This window comes from Silurus aristotelis (assembly GCF_946808225.1).
Source record: "Silurus aristotelis genome assembly, chromosome: 7".
Classification (NCBI taxonomy): domain Eukaryota; kingdom Metazoa; phylum Chordata; class Actinopteri; order Siluriformes; family Siluridae; genus Silurus; species Silurus aristotelis.
Genome location: NC_139580.1, coordinates 21944356 through 21969588, shown reverse-complemented (window position 1 = coordinate 21969588; position 25233 = coordinate 21944356). Strand labels below are relative to the sequence as shown.

The window sequence follows — 25233 nt, the reverse complement described above, 5'->3', positions numbered from 1 at the left end:
AAGGACTAATTGCTACCTAGGAATGGAGTCAGAGAGAGGTTATATCTGATCTGGTTAAACTACATGTGGGATGAAGTAACTGTATTTGATTAAGGATTTGATCATTTATATGTATATGGCCTTAGTCAATGCTGACAGCTCCCACTGTCCAATTCCTTAATGTCTAATCTAATTCAGTTTTTCCTCTTATATGGTCTTACATGAGCAAATCTAGCTTTTTTCATATCTTAAAAATAATTTTAGATAAGTGCATACTTAAAGCATGAATTAAAATGAATCAATAGTTCATCCCTACACTAATGTCAAGGCCACCACTGCCACCTGTAGATGTTCATTCATATTTATGAAACATTAAGCAGGCCATAATGCACAGCTGAACATGTCACAGAGAAGCATTTTATTCACAGGACCACTTAAGCATGAACTTAAGTGGCACAATTCCAGTAACTTTATTACTAGCAATAAATGTATTTCTTTTCCCTGTATTTCTTTTACTTTACTTTACCTTATTTTAGTGAAATTTATTAGAAGGATCTTGGAGGGAATAACTGCTAACTAGGTGCTAGATAAGATGTGTGTTTAACAACACATTAATAACAATAACAATACAACAACAACAACAGCAGCCCTGTTGAATTGACAGTCCTTTGAATAATGATAATGATCATTTGAATGACAAACAAATTAATTTTTATTAGCAAATCATTTTGGATACCAAGAAATGCACCTCAAAAAAGCAGAATCATCTGTGCAACACACTCATTCATTCATCCATCATTGCCATTCAAGATGATTAATTCTATTTAAGATGTATTGGATAATTTTTGTCTATGTCAATTTAATCACACTGAAACAAAATGGTTATGATAAAGAAAAATGTTGGCAATTCACAGTCTCTCATTCCAGCTTGAGCTGCTAGTTTTTTCATATCTTTCATTATTTTTCCAGTAGTTTGATTGGGTATGCCAAATTACCTTTTGGGTTGAATGTGTGTGGACATGGTGCCCTGTGAAGGGTTAATGCTCCATCCAGGGTGTATTCCCACCAAGACTCCACCCTTCCAAACACAGTCTTACTGTCCTGTTGTCTTTTGTTTTGCTTTATTCTCCCTGCATCTGAAATAACCCAACTATATTTGATATGTCCATTATTTAATCTATATGCATGTGTATTTAGATGTATAAAAAACTTTTGGTTTCCAAACTAAACTAAAATAAAAGACCAATTTCTGTACTCTATACTGACATAATTGTACAATTTTTTACACCGTTAGTAGACAATGAGGTACAAAATAATACAAATAAATATGGCCAAATAGGAAGGGTAAAGAAGATATTCTAGACTTTCATAAATATTTAGATTACTATATCACTTTAGTTTTGTACTAGATACAAAGAACAACCCTAACATTCTAATGTCATATCAAGTACAAACAGTTTCAACAAAACAAAAGAATAGAATGTCCCACCATAAAACATAAAAGAAAATTGCTGATGAGTGAGTAGCTTGTTATAGGATTTTAAAATTAGCATCAAATACAATCTATTCACCTGAGAAAAAAATACCCCAATATCTGAGGTCGTCTGGTGAAGCACCAGAGTAGTAATTTATAATCATAATGAAAATTAACATAACATAAGATTAAACAGATTTATTCAACTAACATGGTTGTGTATACAACATTTGCTAAAAATGTTTGTCATATAGTGCAAGTCATATTAAATCAGCAGGCACAAGAATAAACTTTTTGAATGCCATTTGCAACCATTTGAGACTATAAATAATGATGAATTCATCTAGAATAATCTTCTGCTTCTGAATAGAAGAAGCAAATTATAATGTGTGCAGGAATAATAATTGACTTGTGTATGCTCAGCATTATATAACCAGCAGAATGTCTCCAGGGTATAGCATTTAACCATATTCAATATTTCAGTATAAACTCAGAATCAGATAATGAACAAGGCATAAATTTACTGTATTAGTAGAGGGAAACACATATTTCAGTATTGTTGTGGACCATCAAAAGCTGAATTTAACACATCTACCCTGCATAATGTACCTGATATTCTGCAGAGAGAGAGAGAGAGAGAGAGAGAGAGAGAGAGAGAGAGAGAGAGAGAGAGAGAGAGAGAGAGAGAGAGAGAGAAAGGGGGGGAGAAAGAGAATTATAAAGCAAGAGCGCTTACAAAAGCCTTTTAACTGACGCAGGGGGAAGAATTCCCCGAAGATGCTTTTTCAGCTGAAGCAATGAAATAAAGGTTTTATTTATACATCTAAAGATTGGCTTTATTAGACTTTGTTTCATTACTAAATCCAGCTTTCTTGGCTATTGATTTATTTTTGTAGACTTAAAAGTGACACTAAATCATTTATAATAAGAAGCTTTATAAAAGTTGGAAACGTCATCTTCTTCTCTGAAAATACGAAAATAATAGACAATACTGACCATAAACACTGACAGAAACTAGTAAATACTGTATGGTGTATGTTTAATTATTTTCACCTAAAATAATTTAAAGGAAGCTTTTAAATCTGATCCACCATATGAGGATTTGTTGACTTGATTTTCCTGACCATCACAGCAGATTATCACTTAGGTAGAGCCTTATATTTTATATTTTTCTTTTTTCTTTTTATCTGTAATGTTGGGAAATTAGAGCAATGTGTAACAATATTAGATTTTATATTATAGATATAATAGAATAAAATCGCTTTCCAAACATTATGCTATTTTTTTTTTTTTATATCATGGTGGATTAGATTAGATTAGATGTTTTCTGTGCCATCAGGATCACAATATGGAACAGGTTAGTTATAGTTTCTGTGCAGTGTAATAATACATAAAGTGCAAATTTATTATGTTAAGACATGATTGTGTCGTTATAAGATACATTTTTAATGCAGCAAATAAGCATTGACTTCGGTTTCAATTTTCACCTGATTATAACATTCACCTTTTTGAAAGAACAGTTATTGAATAGGCCAAGGGAAGCAAGTTCAGCATGGTACAAACATTTCTGATTTGTTGTTTCAGAGATAGCTGAATTATTTGAAGCATAGGGTGCTTTATTTCACACTCAGCTGTTAGTGAGTTGTGCTGTGAGCCACTTGCGACGGTAGCTCAAATGTGTTTTGGAATCCTGCAATTTCCACTTTTCAAATGTGTCCTTCCCAACAGGAGTGGTGATTATTTTTTTAACCCTTAAAGCAGAGAGAGAGAGAGAGAGAGAGAGAGAGAGTGGGGGGGGGGGAGATTTGTGTGTGTGTGTGTGTGTGTGTGTGTGTGTGTGTGTGTGTGTGTGTGTGTGTGTGGGTGTGTGTGTGTGTGTGTGTGTGTGTGTGTGCGTGTGTGTGTGTGTTATTACACCTGCTAGTGTGCTTGGGATTTTTTTTTTATTGCTGTCGTCTCTCTTGATTCAAAATATTGAGGAAAACATTGCTCTACTTAAAAAGAGTTTTATGCTGTTCTTTAGGTGCTCAGGAGAGCTTTAAAGTTAACTGAATATCTAGGGGAACCTAAACAAGTGTGTTGAAGTATTTTCATGCCAATGGTATTGCAAGCAGAAGATTTTTAATGAATCTATTTGTCTGTAGTATTTACAATGTGCTTAGTAATATCAGTTCTACCTCTGTAACTCTGTCCCTGAGTTATTTAAGTTATTCACATGACTTAGCTAATGTAGCTAATTATTGCCTGCCAACTTTTCTTACCCACAAACCCAAATTCTATTCACTTTAAATTGATAAAAGCAAACAAGCAAACAACAAACAAACAAAATAACAAAACAATACACCCACACCTTGTCCATCCACCAACAGGCTCAGACATACAAACAAACTCAATACAATCTCCTCTTGAAATTATGCTTTATGGTTTGCCTTGAAAATGACCCACTGTGCTTTGCATAGTAATAATAACAAACAGGTATACATTTATGCTGAATTTAGAATTAAAATAATCTCAAGTGACATCTTTACAATAAAGTGCCACATTGTAGTGCTACATTAAGTATTTTTCACAGTGCCTCTTAATGTAATATTGCCATGTGATTATATATCTCAGTCAAATATATTCTTAAACAGTAAGTCAATATCATATGAGCATTCATTCTTGGGGCCTTTTACTATTCTTAATTAATAGACACAACTGAAATGCTTATTTTTAATTATTTCATACATGAAACATATTTCATAGTGTTTACAGTTTACAAGGTTAATGCTGCCAGCCCAGATGCTCACCTTTCTTCAACTGTGATTTCTCAACATTCTGTTTATTTTTACTGCTAGCAATTATAGTCAGCCATAAACAGTCAGAGTTGACAGTCAGCATGTTAATGTTTTCAATGCAACATGAGACGTGTCTTGAGTTCCACAATCTCAGCTGTAAGTGCTTTAGTCTCGAAACTGCTAAATAAGGCAGAATTTAGGAGGATCAATCTCAGAAATCATTGTGTTATTTTAATTAGTGGCATTAGGAATGTGAAATGCATGCAAATTGACTGTGATTGCTACATCCTTGAATACTTATACAGTATGTCCCAAGGTAACATTTCAACTGTACGTGGAACTATCAATGTTTTTGATCTATCAATGCTCAGAGACCATAGACCAAACCATATTAGTCCCATATGACCCTAAGTGCTAAATATATTAAATGAACTGGAAGTTTGTGATCAGTTTAGAAGATCAGAACAGTTTATTTAACCATTGTAATGTGTTAGAAAGCTGCCAACGTATTTTGTGTTAGCGGGTCAAATTTGACCCATGACTTAACTAAAATTGACTTAAATACTCAAAGATCAATGTTATTATCATCCAATATTGTTTTTTACCTTATAGCTAACTTGTTATGCATTAATAACCATGTAAACATTGTTTTAAATGTTATTTTTTTGGCAACATGGATTATTTACATGTGAATATTCCACTCGTTTTAATACAAACATTTTTAATTCACTCATTATATTTGTTATAGTAACCCAGCCATTAGGGGGGCACAAGCCAGTGTACTCTTAGTGCCGGTCCCAAGCCCGGGTAAATGGGGAGGGTTGCGTTAGGAAGGGCATCCAGCGTAAAACATGTGCCAAATCAAATATGCGGATCACAAATGAGAATTTCATACCGGATCGGTCGAGGCCCGGGTTAACAACGACCGCCACAGGTATCGTTAGCCGACAGGGTACCGGTGGAAATTGGGCTACTGTTGGCCGAAGGAGCCGAAGGAGGAGAAGGAGAGGAGGAAGGCGTCTACAGAGACGGCAGGAAAAGGAGCAGTGTAGGAGAGTAGAGGTTCGGGTTGGTACTTTAAATGTTGGTACTATGACGGGTAAAGGGAGAGAGATAGCTGATATGATGGAGAGGAGAAAGGTAGATGTGTTGTGTGTTCAGGAGACCAAGTGGAAAGGGAGTAAGGCCAGGAACATTGGAGGTGGGTTTAAACTGTTTTATCATGGTGTGGATGGGAAGAGAAATGGTGTAGGGGTGATTCTGAAGGAAGCGTACAGTAAGAGTGTAGTGGAGGTGAAGAGAGTTTCTGATAGGGTGATGATCGTGAAGGTGGAAGTTGAAGGGATGATGATAAATGTCATCAGTGCCTATGCTCCACAAGTTGGCTGTGAGATGGAGGAGAAAGAAAGATTCTGGAGTGAATTAGATGAAGTGGTAGATGGTGTACCTAGGAAAGAACGATTGGTGATTGGGGCAGACTTTAATGGGCATGTAAGTGAAGGGAACAGAGGTGATGAGGAGGTGATGGGTAGGTATGATTTTAAGGAGAGGAATGTGGAAGGGCAGATGGTGGTAGATTTTGCTAAAAAGATGGAAATGGCAGTGGTGAACACGTATTTTAAGAAGAAGGAGGATCATAGGGTGACGTATAAGAGTGGAGGAAGGTGCACACAGGTGGATTATCTTCTGTGTAGGAGATGCAACCTGAAGGAGATTGGAGACTGTAGGGTGTTGGCGGGGGACAGTGTAGCTAGACAGCATCGGATGGTGGTCTGTAGGATGGTTTTGGAGGCGAAGAAGAAGAGGAGGAAAGTAAGGTTTGAAAGAAGAATAAGATGGTGGAAACTGAAGGAGGAAGAGTGTAGTGTGAGGTTCAGGGAAGAGGTCAGACAGGGGCTCGGTGGTGGTGAAGAGGTGCCGGGTGATTGGGCAACTACTGCAGGAGTGATGAGGGAGGCAGCTAGAAAAGTACTTGGTGTGACATCTGGAAATAGAAAGCAAGACAAGGAGACGTGGTGGTGGAATGAGGAAGTGCAGGAGAGCATTAGGGGAAAGAGGTTGGCAAAACAGAAGTGGGATCGACAGAGTGATGAGAAAAGTAGGCAGGAGTACAAGGAGATGCGGCAGCAGGTTAAAAGGGATGTGGCGAAAGCCAAGGAAAAGGCATATGAGGAACTATATAAGAGGTTGGACACTAAGGAAGGAGAAAAGGATTTATACCGATTGGCCAAGCAGAGGGACCGAGCTGGGAAGGATGTACTGCAAGTTAGAGCAATAAAGGATGGAGAGGGAAATGTGTTGACTAGTGAGGAGAGTGTGTTGAGAAGATGGAGGGAGTATTTTGAGCAGCTGATGAATGAAGAAAATCAGAGAGAGAGAAGGTTGGAGGATGTGGAGTTGGTGAAGCAGGATGTAGATAGGATTAGTAAGGAGGAAGTGAGAGCAGCGATTAAGAGGATGAAGAATGGAAAGTCGGTTGGACCAGATGACATACCGGTAGAAGCGTGGAGATGTTTAGGAGAGATGGCAGTGGAGTTTTTAACCAGATTGTTTAACAGGATTCTGGAAGGGGAGAGGATGCCTGAGGAATGAAGAAGGAGTGTGCTGGTACCGATCTTTAAGCATAAGGGAGATGTGCAGACCTGCAGTAACTACAGGGGAATTAAGTTGATCAGTCACACCATGAAGTTATGGGAAAGAGTAGTGGAAGCCAGGTTGAGAGAAGAGGTGACCATCTGTGAGCAACAGTATGGTTTCATGCCGAGGAAGAGCACCACAGATGCCTTATTTGCTTTAAGGATGTTGATGGAGAAGTATAGAGAAGGACAGAAGGAGCTGCATTGTGTATTTGTGGATTTAGAGAAAGCGTACGACAGGGTGCCGAGAGAGGAGTTGTGGTATTGTATGAGGAAGTCAGGTGTGTCAGAGAAGTATGTGAGGGTGGTGCAGGACATGTATGAGGACAGTGTGACGGTAGTAAAGTGTGCAGTAGGTACGACAGACTGGTTCAGGGTGAAGGTTGGACTGCATCAAGGATCGGCCCTGAGCCCTTTCCTGTTTGCAGTGGTGATGGACAGGTTGACGGACGAGGTCAGACAGGAGTCTCCCTGGACTATGATGTTTGCAGATGATATTGTGATTTGTGGTGAGAGTGGAGAGCAGGTTGAGAAGAGCCTGGAGAGGTGGAGATATGCGCTGGAGAGAAGGGGAATGAAAGTCAGTAGGAGTAAGACAGAGTACATGTGTGTGAATGAGAGGGAGGGCAGTGGAGTGATGCGGTTGCAGGGAGAAGAGGTGGAGAAGGTGGAGGAGTTCAGGTACCTGGGGTCAACAGTGCAAAGTAATGGAGAGTGTGTTAGGGAAGTAAAGAAAAGAGTGCAGGCAGGGTGGAGTGGGTGGAGAAGAGTGACAGGAGTGATTTGTGATAGAAGAGTATCTGCAAGAATGAAAGGGAAAGTTTATAGGACTGTGGTGAGACCTGCGATGTTGTATGGATTAGAGACAGTGGCATTGAGTAAAAGACAGGAGGTGGAGCTGGAGGTAGCAGAGCTGAAGATGTTGAGGTTTTCGTTGGGAGTGACGAGGATGGACAAGATTAGAAATGAGTTTATTAGAGGGACAGCACATGTAGGATGTTTTGGTGACAAGGTGAGGGAGGTGAGATTGAGAGGGTTTGGACATGTGCAGAGAAGGGACATGAATTATATTGGTAGAAAAATGCTGAAGATGGAGCCACCAGGTAGGAGGAAAAGAGGAAGGCCAAGGAGGAGGTTCATGGATGTTGTGAGGGAAGACATGCAGGTAGTTGGTGTAAAAGAGGCAGATATAGAGGACAGGGTGGTATGGAGACGGATGATCCGCTGTGGCGACCCCTAATGGGAGCAGCCGAAAGAAGAAGAAGAAGAATTATATTTGTTATAGTGAAGCCGATGGGTATTTGTTATCTGACTATAAAAGATTATTATTGGAACATACCTCCAAAATTAATCACTTGTGTTTTTTTTCCACTTAATATTATTAGCCATAGTGACATCTGTTGTAATATGGGTCAAAATTGACCCTCACGGTTTTATGTTAGGAAAAAGATAAACAGCAATCTAACAACAGCATGTTTTTCTCTCTCTCTTTTAAAATGAACATTAAACAATGACAACATAGTCTGTGTGTTTGTGCATGTGTGTTAAAATTTACGTTTTTAATACTGAACATTGATTGAAGGTGTGTGTGTGTTCATATGCATGAATCACAGTATGTGATTGTTTTAGTGTGCTCCTTACATATATGTTTCCCACATGTGTGGCATGTGCTCCACCCATTTGTCCCAAACATCCCTAATGGGAGCAAGCTTGTCATTTACACGATGAGCAGCTCTTGCCTCTCTATTGTCAAAGAGGATAACTCTTAAAACACATGAAAGATCTGAAGTGACAGCTCGAAAAATACTCCAGGGTGACTCAAATCCCATAAATTTGCTGTAGCCTCATTACAAGATCCGTACACCCCAGCAATAACCAAAAGCCACATGTAAACATCCAGGTGTGTTTTCTAAATAGATGGTGGTATAAATAACTCAAATGCTGTCTTGATAACGAAAATGTGACACAGCATATCTAGTAGGCCCCGGGGTCATTCTGATGATGTTCTCAGTTGGTGCTCTGCCTTGGTTGTCATAAGGGATTTATGACCATTAAATGTCACTTTTTTTTATTTGAAGAGTTCTCTTTGAGCATCTGTGCCATATTCATCAGATGTGTCTTCTTGTTCCTCATCCTCATCCTCAGACACCATCCTTCTCGTTGTCACTTTGCTCTCTGTCCTCAATATTGATTCCATGTCCAAAGATATGGTCAATAACCTCACATACACTAAATATATGAGCTGTCTATGATGTTATTGACTATATCTTTGGTCATAAAAGTAAGTATTGTGGACAGAGAGCAAAGTGACAGTGAGGAGGATGTTTTTGAGGATGAGGATGATATGGAGTATGATCCTGAACAAGAAGACACATCTGATGAAGAGGACAGCTCAAAGACACTGAATCCCTTGGTCATGTTGAAATAGACAATGCAGAATGAAACTGATAACACACATGAGCCTTAATTTATAGATAACAATGTTTAGACTATTCTGTTCATATTGTTCAAACCCTAACCATATAAATGATGAGTATCAGTATTCCACAAGAAAAGTTGTGTTCCCATGTGTTTAGAAGACAGGGAGTGTGGGAAGGGGTAAGATGAAAAAAAGTAAATAGTGTTTTATTTTACATATCATAACTTGAAAACAGGTCAGATTTGACCACAACACAATATAAGGGTTAAAATGGAAATATTAATTTGTAAATTAAAAAAATTGACTCGTTAGTCCTTTAGTCCTTAGGCTAAAGAAAGACCAAATGACAAAACGATGGATCTGAAGTTGACCATTCGCTCCTCCCTGCAGAGGTCGGAATCGCCTTTAGAGTGACGTTTTAAGACTGTAGTGACGTAGCCTAAAGAGTGGTGTATGAGTAGAAGTCGAAACCTACGGGGTTTTCGAGCAGAGCTGTTCCTTGAACCGCGTGAGCAGCACGACGCACAACAATGTCAATCTATCCAGGAATATGCGCATTTGAAAAAAATCAGTAAAAGCTTCGAAATCTCGGTCATACAGCGTTATATATATATATATATATATATATATATATATATATATATATATATATATATATATATATATATATATATATATATAAGAGGTATGCTTTAATGCCCCCTGCGTTGAAGAGAATGAGGACGACTTGTGTGTGCACCGAGCGCGTGAGAGAGTGAAGTGGAGCACTGCGCTGGAGTTGGTCTAGAGATCACAAGAGCGGGGGGGGCGGGGGGTTTCCTTGTCATTTGGCGCTACTCGTGCGTTTTTTTTCATTCCAAAATGGACCGTAATGAGAGTTGAGAGTGAGCTACTGATATCCAGGCTGTTAAAGACAGTTTAAATTACGTGACATTTATTTGAATTTTCTCATCACAGTTTGTCCGATGGAGCACCTGAACTTTTTTTTTTTTCTGTGAGCGTCTCCCTGCATGAAACCGGTCGTCTGTGAGCCGACAGTGGTATCAAATAGATATTTTCTACTATATATATATATATATATATATATATATATATATATATATATATATATATATATATATATATATATATAAGGATTTTTTTTCCCCTTTTCCTTCGTGCATTGGGACAATGCCGCACTGAGTGGGTATGGGATCTGTGCTGTAACGCGTTTTCGGTGTGCAGACGGAGCGCGGACATGCAGCTCGGGCGGGCGGTTTGCGCGCTCGCGGCCGCGGCTTCGGCCCTTCTCCTTATTCTCTTCTTTCAAGCGCGCTCTCTGCGAGAAGGTATTGTAAATTACACTGGCACACGACATGTTAACTACATGGAGTCTAACTCTACTCAGCATAGTCTGTAATATATCTACTGGATCATTGTCCAACATATTGCACATTTTCTTGTTCTCCAATTTATGGAAATTTGAAGGACAGAATGCAAGTAATTTCTATTGGTTTATTATTGTTTAGGACCACTGCAGAACAGTGCACTCACTAGAATAACATTTTATAGAAACAGCATCGAGGGGGAACAGCATCTGTAAATGTTTTTTTGTAATACATAACAGGGTTGAGGTTAATGAAGATAATGCCATGGTTAACCTTTTGATTAAATCTGGGTGCCTCGTATGTTAAATTGACACTCTGACATCCTCAGTACACATGTGCGATGCTGTACAATATCCATTTTGAAAGATTACAGACTTTGGATGCAAGGGTACAAACCAAAGTAACCAGAAGTCCATGGTCTGCCATGGTTAGGGGCATGCAATATTATTATTTCATTATATGATTAACATTAGATGTTTATCATAGGTCTTCAGAAGGAGCATCTGGTGTTTTTTCTAATGTATTCAGCCCACCCAGCCTATAATAAACACTGCATGGTGGACAGAGCTGAGGAATTCATCAGAAATTTGTGGGGATAATGCTGATCAGACCGTAGAATGACCACTGACACTAATCTTGTCCTGAAGATATAAGTGTATATACAGGATTGTGCTGGCTTGCTGCCATGGTAAAAATCACCACATGTTGGCTTGGTTACCACAGTAACAGGGCAGTTATTGAATAAAATTGAGCAGTGCATAGATTTGATTTTTATAAAATCGGAAAATACATATGATGCGTTCCAGCATAGTAAAATTTGGCATTTGCCAAAGCACTTCTCATTTTGCTCACACTGAGTGATGCTGGGTGGTAAAATTGGCAGGCTAGCTTGCCAAGCTGGAGCATTTTTCATATTGTTCAAAACCCTTATCTATTTAAAATGTCATGTTGGCTTGTTAAATGTGTTAAATGTCATTCACCACAATATTTTTTTCAGAATAAAAAACGTAGATGCTAAATAAGCTGTTAATTATTTTGGTATATTTGTACTCATACAGTATAATTGTTGTTTGCATACTGGCAATTATCTATAGACTTAAGTAATTAATATCCCTTTGATCATGTATGTTGGTCTCACTTGTGGATTTGTGTGTATGCATGCCCACATTTGGGTTGTAGATTTTTAAGTTTAACCCACAAGCCTGGGCTCTTTGTTTTTATTTCAGGAATTTTTAGAATAATTATTTAAAATAAGTAAGATTTTTTTTATTGATTATTAGAATCATAATATGAGACATTTGGATGCCTATTTCTGTCACCCATTATGGATCATTGATATTGTCGCATTATAATACACCATATAAAGTTGCTTTAAAGTAAAATATTGTACTTTTTAATAAATGTTTTGCTGAGACAGTGTTTTACATGACCACATTTAAACTACAAGTGGCATACTCAAAAATTAGGACTGTAGCATTTATTTAACTGAGATGACCTTATAATAAACCCGTCCTCTCCTGGGTCATACCAAGCTTTTGATAGTGGGATTTCACATCACATAGTGAGATTAAAAAAAACAGGATTTTAGTGTAAATCGATAAAAGATGTAACAAATGTAACATGAATGCAAATGTAACATGAATATTCGTTATATACTAAGCTATTAAAATATTGTCAAAGAATAAAACCTTTAATAAATACAGCTTTGAATCTTTTCAAAGGGACACAACAATTGTAAATATGTATTGCAAAAGATGTGCTTAACATAAACATACAACTTTCTCACTTCTACCTGAGCATGGTTTTCTAGTTATTGTTTGATTAAAATGACCCAACTGATACTTTCAGTTAAGTAACTGACTACTGAATAGCCAATACGAGCTGAAAGTGAAATTACTGAACATCTGTAGTTAATATTTTTATTAAGGATTTATGCTTAATATGTTTAGTTATGTGAACAATTATGTAATATAATGGAAATTGTATTATGATCTTTGCAAAGTGGCATCAAGAAACGAATACGCTGTTATATATAATTTTAATGGATTCCTATTGTAAAAACAAGGTAAACAACAATGTCAAACAGGTAATAATGCCTAGTTCTTTTAAATTAACTCACAGAGACAACTGACATATTATATGATTAATTGTGCAAGTTTTAAAAATAAGAACTGTTAAATGATTAGCGTCAAGTTTTTACCAAGCAGTGAGATTGATTGCAAAGAGCAGAAGACCTGGCAGAAACATAGAGTCTTGGCTCAACTGGTTTGGCACTAGTACCAGTGACTGGCTAATGAATGTTGCATGCTCCAGTGAGCAGCTGGCATCTTCATTTCCATCACCAACTAGTCTCACCCATCCTCAGAGTTTGAAGAGAAGATGCAGGGAGGATAGGGGATTAAATTACACTGTTTTCAATGTATTCAGATATAAAAAAAAAATACTCCACCGAAAAATTATTTTTAATCACTAAACGTTTGTTTTACTGATGCGCCAAATCAAATCAAGCACCAAAAACAGTCATGATGCACACACCTGCCAATTAAAACCATCCATGTGGAAACAGCAAAAGTTCAGTTTGGTGTCCTGATGATTTACGTAATTTAATACACCATAATTACTTTAAAACTTTTACAAGAATATTTTGTCTTCATGCTTTATGTTGATTATAGTTTCACTTATAATAAACATACAGTTGCATTAAGCATCCATATTTGTCCATGCCCATGTTGATTAAAGTATTAAAAATTCGAAAAGTATAAATTTTAGGTACATTTAGAACAGATAAAAATGTGCGATTTAGTTGCGATTAATCATGAGCTATCTCATGACAATCATGCGGTTAATTGCTTTTTTTCATAGTCACTGAAAAAACACACTCAATGGCTAAAGGTTGAATCAGCAGGGTTATTATTATATAATTTGTGTCAGTGACTATGGAAAAAAGACAGAATAATATAAAATAACATATTTATAACAAGCATTAATTTACTGTGTAATATGATTACATCTTTTGTGATTGCACTGGAATGCTGATGGCATAGTGATGCATTCTTCAGTGTCCATTCTTGGTCCCCTGATGGTACATTCACTTTTCACTCCATCACTTTTCTGACAGAGTGTAAAGGATGGCTTCTGAATTTCTGATCAGGAGAGGCAGCACACTCTCCTGCTATGAGATGCGTGCTTGGCAGCTCTTTCATCCCTAAAACGCTGAGCTGAGGTATGCATAGAAGTGTGCAAGAGATTTAGGAAAAGGAACTCTGTAAGATTGCAGACATTATGTTGTCACAAAGGCCATTCACCCAGACAGAGATTACTTATCATCCATCTTAAATTAGGCTACTTAACATGTCTAAGTGTCATTCTTCAAAAGTTTCTTGCACAAGTGTCAAACTAAGGCTAGAAAAACGACAGAGAAAAGGAAAAGTTTCTTGCTAATCATTCTCATTTATGCAAGTTATCCTACTCCCAGTAGAGGAAGAAGAGGAAAAGTAAACAGAGTTGTGGGCCACACAGAAAGAAAGAGAGGGGGCTGTTGTGTTTGTCCTATAACGCAGGCCAGGCTTGAACTGATGAATGCACAAGGTATTAACGGAGGAGTGCTTGAAGTCTGAATTGATTCAACACAGAACCATGCTTCACTGGCAGCATGTTGATGAAGCTCCATGAATGGCTCCATGGACTCCAGCACCCTTTAGACCCCTGCCATTATGGCCTATTTTGTAGATTATGGAGGGAGGGCAGTGATTTTCATTATGGGGCGAAATACGGACAGAAATAGAAAGAAAATAAATTACACTTATTTTACTAATGTAATGTTTAAACCAGTGTGGGATTTTCAGAAAAAAAAAACCTTGACAGCAGAGTGACAAGTCTTGTCTATATCAAACCAATATGCTGCACCCTACAGCAATTTGAACATTAACAGCCTTATCACAGCATCATACAGCATACAGCATCATATATGTACAGTGAGGAAAATAAGTATTTGAACACCCTGCTATTTTGCAAGTTCTCCCACTTAGAAATCATGGAGGGGTCTGAAATTGTCATCGTGGAGAAATTGTCACTGTGAGAGACATAATCTAAAAAAATTAAATCCAGAAATCACAATATATGATTTTTTAACTATTTATTTGTATGATACAGCTGCAAATAAGTATTTGAACACCTGAGAAAGTCAATGTTAATATTTGGTACAGTAGCCTTTGTTTTCAATTACAGAGGTCAAACGTTTCCTGTAGTTTTTCACCAGGTTTGCACACACTGCAGGAGGGATTTTGGCCCACTCCTCCACACAGATCTTCTCTAGATCACTCAGGTTTCTGGCCTGTCGCTGAGAAACACGGAGTTTGAGCTCCCTCCAAAGATTCTCTATTGGGTTTAGGTCTGGAGACTGGCTAGGCCAGGCCAGAACCTTGATATGCTTCTTACAGAGCCACTCCTTGGTTATCCTGGCTGTGTGCTTCGGGTCATTGTCATGTTGGAAGACCCAGCCTCGACCCATCTTCAATGCTCTAACCCTGGGAAGGAGGTTGTTCCCCAAAATCTCGCAATACATGGCCCCGGTCATCCTCTCCTTAATACAGTGCAGTTGCCCTGTCCCATGTGCAGAAAAACACCCCCAAAGCATGATGCTACCACCCTCATGCTTCACAGCAGGGATGGTGTTCTTGGGATGGTACTCATCATTCTTCTTCCTCCAAACACGTTTAGTGGAATTATGGCCCAAAAGTTCTATTTTGGTCTCATCTGACCACATGACTTTCTCCCATGACTCCTCTGGATCATCCAAATGGTCATTGGCAAACTTAAGACGTGCCTGGACATGTGCTGGTTTAAGCAGGGGAACCTTCCGTGCCATGCATGATTTCAAACCATGACGTCTTAATGTATTACCAACAGTAACCTTGGAAACGGTGGTCCCAGCTCTTTTCAGGTCATTGACCAGCTCCTCCCGTGTTGTTCTGGGCTGATTTCTCACCTTCCTTAGGATTATTGAGACCCCACGAGGTGAGATCTTGCATGGAGATTGACAGTCATGTTTAGCTTCTTCCATTTTCTAATGATTGCTCCAACTGTGGACCTTTTTTCACCAAGCTGCTTGGCAATTTCCCCATAGCCCTTTCCAGCCTTGTGGAGGTGTACAATTTTGTCTCTAGTGTCTTTGGACAGCTCTTTGGTCTTGGCCATGTTAGTAGTTGGATTCTTACTGATTGTATGGGGTGGACAGGTGTCTTTATGCAGCTAACGACCTCAAACAGGTGCATCTAATTTAGTATAATAAATTTAGTAGAAGTGGACATTTTATAGGAAGACTAACAGGTCTTTAAGGGTCAGAATTCTAGCTGATAGACAGGTGTTCAAATACTTATTTGCATCTGTATCATACAAATAAATAGTTTAAAAATCATATATTGTGATTTCTGAATTTTTTTTTTTTAGATTATGTCTCTCACAGTTGACATGCACCTACGATGACAATTTCAAACCCCTTCATGATTTCTAAGTGGGAGAACTTGCAAAATAGCAAGGTGTTCAAATACTTATTTTCCTCACTGTATTTCACCCAACACAGGCAAGTGGTAAATTATAATTATACCCATTTATAGACATCAAAAACATGACACACATTGATACAACATATTGGCACATCTAGCCATGGAAGAATGGATTTTAGTGCTGCTGGAATACATAATTATGAGCATCTTTAGCAGGTACGTTTAAGAAGACACAATTGTAGAGAACAATAATTTAAGCTGAGGCTGCTGCTAGTTTGGAGATTTCTAGAGTGAAGACTTCCTGACAGTCTGTTCAGTTAAAACATTTTTAGCACTTGCAATAAACAAGTCACTGTAACCACACTGCATTTAATATGTGTAATTTACCAGATACTGGAGCACTGTAGTGTCATGCAAACTATCAAGGGTGCTTAATATTTTTGGAGAAAAGTACAAAAACTTTGAGAACTTTTTTTGAGGAAAAGAGGAAATGTGTGGGTAGTGGGAGGGGAGAGGTGGTGAGTGAAAAAGAGAGAATCAAATCACTGTTGAAAATTCCAGTAATCACTAAAGCTCTCAAGCAACTCAGCTGGGTGAAATAGATTGGTGTGAAAGTACTTTCAGATTTTATGATGAACGGCTTGCAAAAAGGGTTGTCTGGAGAAACGGTTTCAGTTTTTTTTTTATGGCATCTTTGACGAGCCCTGCAATATTTCTTCTGCTACTTCTGCTTTAAATGTAGCTTGAAATACGGAGTGTAATAAAGGATGCTTTGCATTCTGATGAGTCAGTAAGGCAGAGAAAAAGGGAGATGAGAGAAATATTTGCCTGTGGAGCAGAAGGAGATCTCTATATGACTTTAAGAAATTAGTTTTTTTTTTAATGATCACTTACATAAGTATTATATCCTCTAAGCTTTCTTGTGTGTTTTCTGTTTTCAATAGAACATGATAAGGGAAAAACTAATTATTATTTTCATGCCCTGAAATAAACTGTAAAAGCTTTAATTGTAAAGAAAGACTGACTGCAAAAAGTAAGCAAACAGTTATAAAAAAAAAAAAAAGGGCCATTCTTAAACAAGTATACCATGCTTAACCTAATCAGTCAATCCTTATAGGGTCTTATATAAACTATCATAATTCAATGGGACACCCCAAGCTTGAACTAACCTTAATTCTGAAAGTAATTCTGATAAAATATGTTTTTACCATGTCTTTTGTCTCTTTAATTGCAGGTCAGCTGGCAGCAGGCACATGTGAAATAGTCACACTAGACCGAGACAGCAGTCAACCAAGGAGGACCATCGCAAGGCAGACAGCCAGGTGTGCCTGCAGAAAAGGCCAGATTGCCGGCACATCCAGAGCCAGCCCAGCATGTGTAGACGGTAAGAGCCAGGCGGCATTCATCCACGCATTGGTGCCACTGTATCCAAGCCCACTGGAGCACACCAGAGTAGTGTCTGATCCCATAGATTATGCTGTCTGCTCACCAAAAGGCTGTGTGAAGCATTACTCATAAGATTATGACTATTGCTATGAGTTTCATCACTGTCTCTTTCTGAATCAAGGCCACCTGTGCAGGATTTCAATCAAGGTGCTGGAGTCTGGGGAAACCAGTACCTTGTGGGGATGGGATTTTGATTGTGACCTGAAGGGTTTGTACATGTGGTATGTCTTAAATATAAAACTTATAGAAATGACATGTTTTACAAAAAATGCTCTTCAAACATGCTTTTAGTTAATCTCAAATTAGCCATGCATAATGCTTAGGTGCAGTTTCATTCATTTGGCTTCTCTGTTTTATACCATGACAGGGTGAAGCTATTGATTTCTGTGCAGGGTGAGAGGGGATGAATAGACACTATTGTCAGACAACCATAGTATCCTGCAGCCCGAATGTTGGCCTTGTGATCTCCACACTGGATTGATGATAGCTCTTCAGAATGACTGAACAAAGTATACTGTTTATCTGTGTCCTTTGGCTCTTTCCCTTCCTTGTGAAAAGTCAGGTAATCAGAAGTCAAAGCAAGCAAAGCTACCCCTGTCTGCCATTGTGCCATGCCTTTTTGACAGGTTCAGTCACGCGATTGCTGCCAGCATGTAAACACACCTTGCTGTTTGAAAGTGAGCTATTTTTCAGACAGATGAAGGGAGTATGATAGGAAAGCCAGTGGCCTTCCTAGATCCACTAGAGCATAGTTAAAAAGATGATGATTGGACTCTTGGTCAACAAACACAAATACTGCCAAAGGCCAATTTATATTATCTTTGGTTCAGTAGTACAATGTGAAATTCATTAACATTAATAATATTGTTAGGCACTTATGATTCTATGAAATATAGTGTTAATTTTAATTAGCTCAAGGGTATAGCCAGCATGAAAGGAAACTTTTCTACTTTGCTGTTTTATTAAAGACAGCTATAAAATATTTACTCACAGATAAACATGAAAAAGAATAGGACGCATAGGTCATATACTTTATTTAAAGGTTCCTGTTTAGTTCATAGGTAGAATTATTTTTTTTTTATGTTGCTTGAGGTCAATCAAGAATAAGAAGAACATGTTTTTTATTACTTAATCTGCATATTTCACTAGTAGATTTTAACTAGGAAATAATTATTTATTTATCTAGTATATTTATATACTATATAATTATAGTATTTAATATAGTACTATAATATATAAATATAGTACTTGATAAAGTACTATATTTATATAAAATTCATAATCAAGAAATCCAATTTATAATTGTATAATGGATATTTCAAGATTAAAGTTGCTTCTTTTACTCTGTATTATCATAAAATATATTTCTCTATATGTAGGTATAATATAAAGACAATATTTTAATTATTTAATTGTGAGCATACAGTATCGTACATTTTTAATTTACATTTTGTCTGCTACTCGATGATAGTCCTTAAACTTAAACTTAAAAATTCAGTCAGATGGCAGACATGAAGATTCTGAAAGCTCTGTCCATGACTGGTATGGTGTTAGATGTTAAAATAAGTGACAATAAAACATTTTCTGCAGTCTTTTATAAAAACAGTCTTGCAGTTTCTTAAAATGTGTCAGCTTGTGCAGCTTTTTCAGCAGAAAGACTGCTTGGTTGGTCCAGACAAATTAGTTTAATTTACTATAAATTTACTAAGAATGCCTGCTGCACAATGAACACATCCCTTCCACGATAAAGTATTTGCAGGTGTTTAGGCCTGCTGCAAATTCAGTTTCGAAAATATGCCCCAATTTTCTCAGAGTTTACTGAAGTTGATACAATATGCAAATAATCTAATTAGACTTCACATTGTTGCACAAAATGTCTTATATTAACAGAATTTCAAAAGTACTATATTTTGCCTCAATAACTCTAGCACTGCACTTCTAGTAACTGGAAATAAGGGCAGATATAATTGGTTGGTTTGAGAACAATAGTCTCTTCTTTTTCCAGTTTTGAAAAACACACAGAGAGAGAGAAAAAAGGTTATACCAAGCTCCACTAAATTTAAAAGGAAATTTGACTCTGGCAACATATCTTCATATTACATACATAATTTAAAAGGCTGTAATACTTCTTGCAATGTAATTTGTTTGGTACACTTAAACAGTTTTTGTTGTTTTGGGCTGAAACTTTGAATCGCTTGCAGGTTAATTAAAAAGGCAGCAAAACACAGGTCATGCTGGTCAACCTAGGCATGTCCAGTATTGTGTAACATAAACAGGTTTGTGTTTTTCATTTTGCTGGAATTCAGCCACAGGTCATATTACTCCAAGAAAAGGGCTAGGTCACTTTCATTAGTCCTCTGAGGTCAGTTAATAATAAATTACCGTCATTATATATAGTATGTTATTTGTCAAAGCAAAAGGTTGAATGAAATATTGCAGAGGTAGTAACACTACTCTTTTTGCTTGACATAGTAGCAATAACTTAAAAAAAGATTACTTAATATTTTTAGAACTTAAACTTAAATATAAAAAATCATTTTAAGCTAAATGTCTCAGGCCACAGACTTTCTTTAAGGTTTACAGTGGCATTGAATGCTGTCTATTTTAGTTTCATGTGCAATGCCCTGATGTTTCTAGGGAATTCTGCTCAAAATGGGATTACATTTGTAAGGCTTCACTGACATGAGTGGCTTATTTTCCTTGTTTTCTCCCTCTTAATAACCGGTAAAATTAATTTATTAGCAGACAAAAATATAAGCACAGCTACTGGAGAACCATATCGACCTGCTTTTTGAATAAATAAAAGCGTTTTGGAACAGTATGAATTATATTGTTTTTTTTTAAATAGATTTGTTGTGATGAAGAACCATGTAAAAAATCCTTCAGTTAATTAGATTCTTCATTGAAACATGTTTGGCCATAGGGAGCAGCAAAAAAAGAGGACTCCTGTTTCTCTCTTTGTGTAATTTTACTTACTACTCACTTATTTATTGCTAAATATGAAAGTCCATAGAGCTGCCCTTTTCTCTATATTTTTCTAAATATTTATCAATAATATCCATATTTTTTTAGTAAAACATTCAACATTCTGACATCTACACTACTAAAAATTTAGATAATTTACAATAATAGGTATTGTACATAAGATTTGCTGATTTATATAGTACAGTATCTCTCTGCTAGATTTTGTCACTAATTTGTTTTTAAGACCTTTTTTGTCTTTGTGGATGGATTAAAACTATGAAGAGGTATTGCATCTTGCTAGAGTTTAGTTAACTATGAGAGGAATGGCCGTTATCACACAGCCCTTCAGAGAATCTGCTGATGGCTCATTAGTGCAGTGGTCTGAAAGTAGCACTCAGTCCTTTGCACACTGAGAGGTAATAGGATGCTCTTTGGCACTTGTTTGTTTGTGTCTGTTGATTGTTGTCACTCCATTAGACAGTATTGGAGCAATGTCAGACAGTATGGTATTTGCATACTTATTGCAAGCAGCCAGGTTCTGAAATGATTACAGATACAATTATTGACATTATCTGTTGGATTGTCACTTCAGCACCCAACTAATGGACTGTAATAACAGGATACAAGTTCACAAAGCAGAAAGATAAAAGCTTTCTGTGTTGGATGCTTGATGGATCTTGGAGTTTTCTGGTTGTATAAAAATGACTGGGGTGTGATTGCTGTGATTGTGCTTTCTTGTTGTTGTTTTACAGTAACAGATGTAAAACAATTACAGTTGGTGTTTTATGTATTTTATGTTAGACTTACATTCTACTTATTATTTTTTAACATTTAATCTTGATAGTATTCTTATATCCGTAACAATATGTTCCAGCATTAGAATATATTTTTGAAGGACACTACAAAGAACATAGCACAAAGGGAGACTACTACTACTACTTCCCACTGGATAAGGATATCTGCTAAAAATGTATATGTACAAGTGAAATGTATAAAGGCATTTATTTTTCACTTTATGTTATATTCTTCATATGCTAAGTTATTCTGTGATTCAAGACAGTATAGGCTACTATATATATATATATATATATATATATATATATATATATATATATATATATATATATATATATATATATATATATATATAGGCTATTAGTACTCTCATCTATCTGAACAAAAGTGAACTTTCAGTTTTCGTATTAAATAAAAAAAAATATTTTTGATTGTGATATATTTTATACAAATATACATCCCTGTGTTTTAAATATCAAATAATCTACCACTCTCTGAAGTATGCCAGTGAACTAGTCCTGCATAAAAATTTTTTACCAATATGTTGATTACAGACTGAAAATCTAAATACAAATTAATGGGATACCAGGAATAAGCCAAGAAACATTTATTACTTTAATAATATAGTGCTGTTAATTATTTGCCCTTTCCTGTATTTACTTTTTTATATTTGTAACCCTGAATGGTTTAAATATTTAATTTTTAAGGTTTTTTTACTTGTTAACTGAAGAAAAAAAAGTTATTTAATACCCACTGGCCCTGTATGTAAAAACGTTGTTGCCTTTTAGATTCTCAATTAATTAATAATAATTCATTGATAACTGGTTTTAATTAAATTAGGCACCACCAGACTAGATTACTGACATCCCTGTTGAATTTAAACATATAAAATAAAACCTTTACAGCAATATCAAGTAGTTCAAAATGTTTCAAGAAGCAGCACATTGTGCCACAAAATTTGGCCAGATATGAGAAAGGAGGTTATTGGATACATCAGTCTGGAAATTAATACAAGGCCACTTCAAGGCTCTGGGCCTTAAGCGAACAACAGCAAGAGCTATTGACTCCAATTTAAAGAGAAAAAAATGTAACCATGACGTATCAATGACTAATCCAGGAAGTCACATAAAATCCCAGAGGAACATCCAATGAACTAAGGCTTTGCACACATCAGATTGGTTCAGCGTTCTTGATTCTACTAGCAGATAGAGACTGGCATAAAGTATAATACAGTATACTAAAATCATAACATGATAACAATCAAACATGGTGGCAGTAGCATAACACATCTGTCATCCCTCTGTGATCTGAAGCTCAAACACAAAATAGGGTATCCAGCAAGACATTCCGCCAAAGCACAAGAGAAAGTCCACCTCTGATATTTAAAATGTAACAAAATTAAGGTGGCCTAGTAGCAGGGGTGGCCTAGTCAAAGTCTTGACTTGAACCCCATTGAGATGCTGTATCTTTCATGCAATTCATGCTTGAAAGGCCTCTAATGTGCAAGAATTAAGGCATTTCGAAAAAGATTTCTTCACAGTGATGTGAAGCACTGATCAGAAATCTTTCTAGAAATGCTTTAATTCTAGAAAGATTTCTCCACTGATCAGAAGCTTTGTGGCACAACCAGTTATTACATGTATTCATTAAATGAAAGAACCCTTTATAGTTATGTTGGTGTTTTCTTATGTTGTCCTTGTCTTATTTTAGATTTTGTATGAGAACCTAAACAAATTATTTATATTTTCACACCTTATATGTGTTTTTATTTTCATTTAACCCTAGAGTGGCTATTTAGCTGTTCTTAATTATTAACAGGTTTATGGTTTCATTAATTTCTCTCTCTCTCTCTCTCTCTCTCTCTCTCTCTCTCTCTCTCTCTCTCTCTCACAGACACACACACACACACACACACACACACACACACACACACACACACACACACACAAACCTCATTTACTTCTTCCTTCCCTCTCATAGGGACAATATGTCATGGTATGCAAATGAACATACATGAGTGCCCCAGATATTAAAAATAGACATTTGCAGTTGATTACATGTAAAAATCTTACCCTAGGAAAAGTTGCTATAGTGTTCCATATCTTTAGAAGGACTTATTAAAGTGTAGCCTTATGTTTTTCTTTGATAAGCTTATATCTTTGTCATACAAAATTCTTGAATGTTCTCAGTTATATACTCAAGATCAGTGTGGATTTTATGCAGAATAACAAATCAACCTAGCATCAATCTGAACATTTTTGGTGACCACAAGCCACCAGAACAGCTTCAATGTACAATGTCAATGTATACGTCTTGCTATTCCCTTGAGCTGTCTAACAAACCTGTACAAAATCTGTCAAATATATGGTAACTGTGAAGACCATAACGTGATTTACATTATTGCCATCATTATACTCATCAAGCAATTCAGTGAGCCCTCATCGCCTGTAAATGGAAATTTTGTTATTCTGGAAGAAACCACTTTCAAAAGGATAGAAATATTTATAAAGGTAATCAGTCAGAATGACATTGTATTGACCCTTTCCTCTGAGGGGACAAGTTGGCATAAACCTTGCCAGTATAAAAGAGCCACCAGCTTTTCTGTTAATTTGTTACCTGTCTGAATGAGTAATTCTTGGTGATGCATGTTGTTTTTCTGTTTTCAGCTCATATCGTGAGAAGCAGGCAGTGGTGTGAGATGTTGCCTTGCTTGGATGATGAAAGCTGTGACTTGTTAGTAAACAGATCAGGTTGGAGATGTGCACAGTCTGGAGGCAAAGTGAAAACTACCACAGTAAGCTATTGGCCTCTTTTTGCTGCTGTTTGTCTCATTAATTTATTGATGTATATTAAAACATATTTGATCACAAAATTTTGGTAATTTCTTAGGTATCCTGACATCAGCCGTAGTTGAAGCTTCTGAGAGAAATTGCCGGATGCAGATGCCCCACCCCATCCTTTATGGCTACAGCTACTATTAATATTTTCTAGTCTGTTGATACACCCATCAATAAGGCAAATTAAGATCTGCTCCTGGTCCTGTGTAGATGATCAGATTGATCCCAGAACAAATAATGGATCTTTCACAGAAATGTATAGATGCCTACTGCTGAACTGAACAAGATTGTGGATTTATTATGGAGCTAGCAGAACAATTATCTCTTTCCAGTAATAGGAAATTGTACAGACCAAAGAAAAACTGAACGGACACCATGCTTCCACGGGGAAGTATTTTGGTGTTGTGAGTTACCAGTGAAAAATATAAATGCACAATTAAACAAACAGAAAAACACACAAATGTACACTAAACACACATACACCTGGTGGCACAGAGAGGGAAAAACACTTGGATTTATCAGTTGGTCCTTATGCTGCATAATGAACATAAATCAGGTATTTTTGGAAACCGCAACGACCATGCTAATGATATTTGAAAAGGAACTTTGGCGGAAGACTAATAAATATTTTTTTCAAAGGCACAAAATGTATTTAATATTTCATGTAATTTTCTAGAGTTGCTTATTTAATAATATTAATGATGTGGTCATGTGTGAAATCATAATCAGACTTGTCTTTGCAGATCTGAACTGATTTCCAAAGATCAGAGCATATTATAGACAACAATTATGGAATATTTCAGCACTGTATAAAGATAAATGTCACAATAGATACCCTTTGTCATGCGATTGTTTTTGTTTCAGTCCAAAGCATATTATATCACACTAACTGCTCTAAAAAGCATAATATCTGTACACTTGGTATAGGGTGTGTCTCTGTGAGTTTTGTGTCAGGTTCTGCTTTTCGCCCTTGTCCTTCACTTTCCCAAAGTTCAGAGTCTGGGGAGATATGCTGCTGTCATCCAGGCTTTAGGC

At 36.7% G+C, this 25233-nt stretch overlaps 1 protein-coding gene across 2 annotated transcripts; it reads left to right on the top strand.

Moving 5' to 3' along the window:
* The first annotated feature begins 9965 nt into the window (after positions 1-9965).
* On the top strand, positions 9966-24707 carry tafa5b (TAFA chemokine like family member 5b). Of its 2 annotated transcripts, XM_083547360.1 has the most exons (5): positions 9966-10322; positions 10469-10613; positions 17391-17540; positions 24028-24155; positions 24251-24707. In XM_083547360.1, exons 1-5 carry the CDS (start codon positions 10296-10298, stop codon positions 24257-24259), a joined length of 459 nt encoding a protein of 152 aa, XP_083403486.1. In that variant the 5' UTR covers positions 9966-10295; the 3' UTR covers positions 24260-24707. The 2 variants fall into 2 exon arrangements, with proteins under 2 accessions (XP_083403486.1, XP_083403487.1); XM_083547361.1 differs by lacking the exon at positions 9966-10322 and having other exon boundaries at positions 10432-10613.
* Positions 24708-25233: the final 526 nt, after the last annotated feature.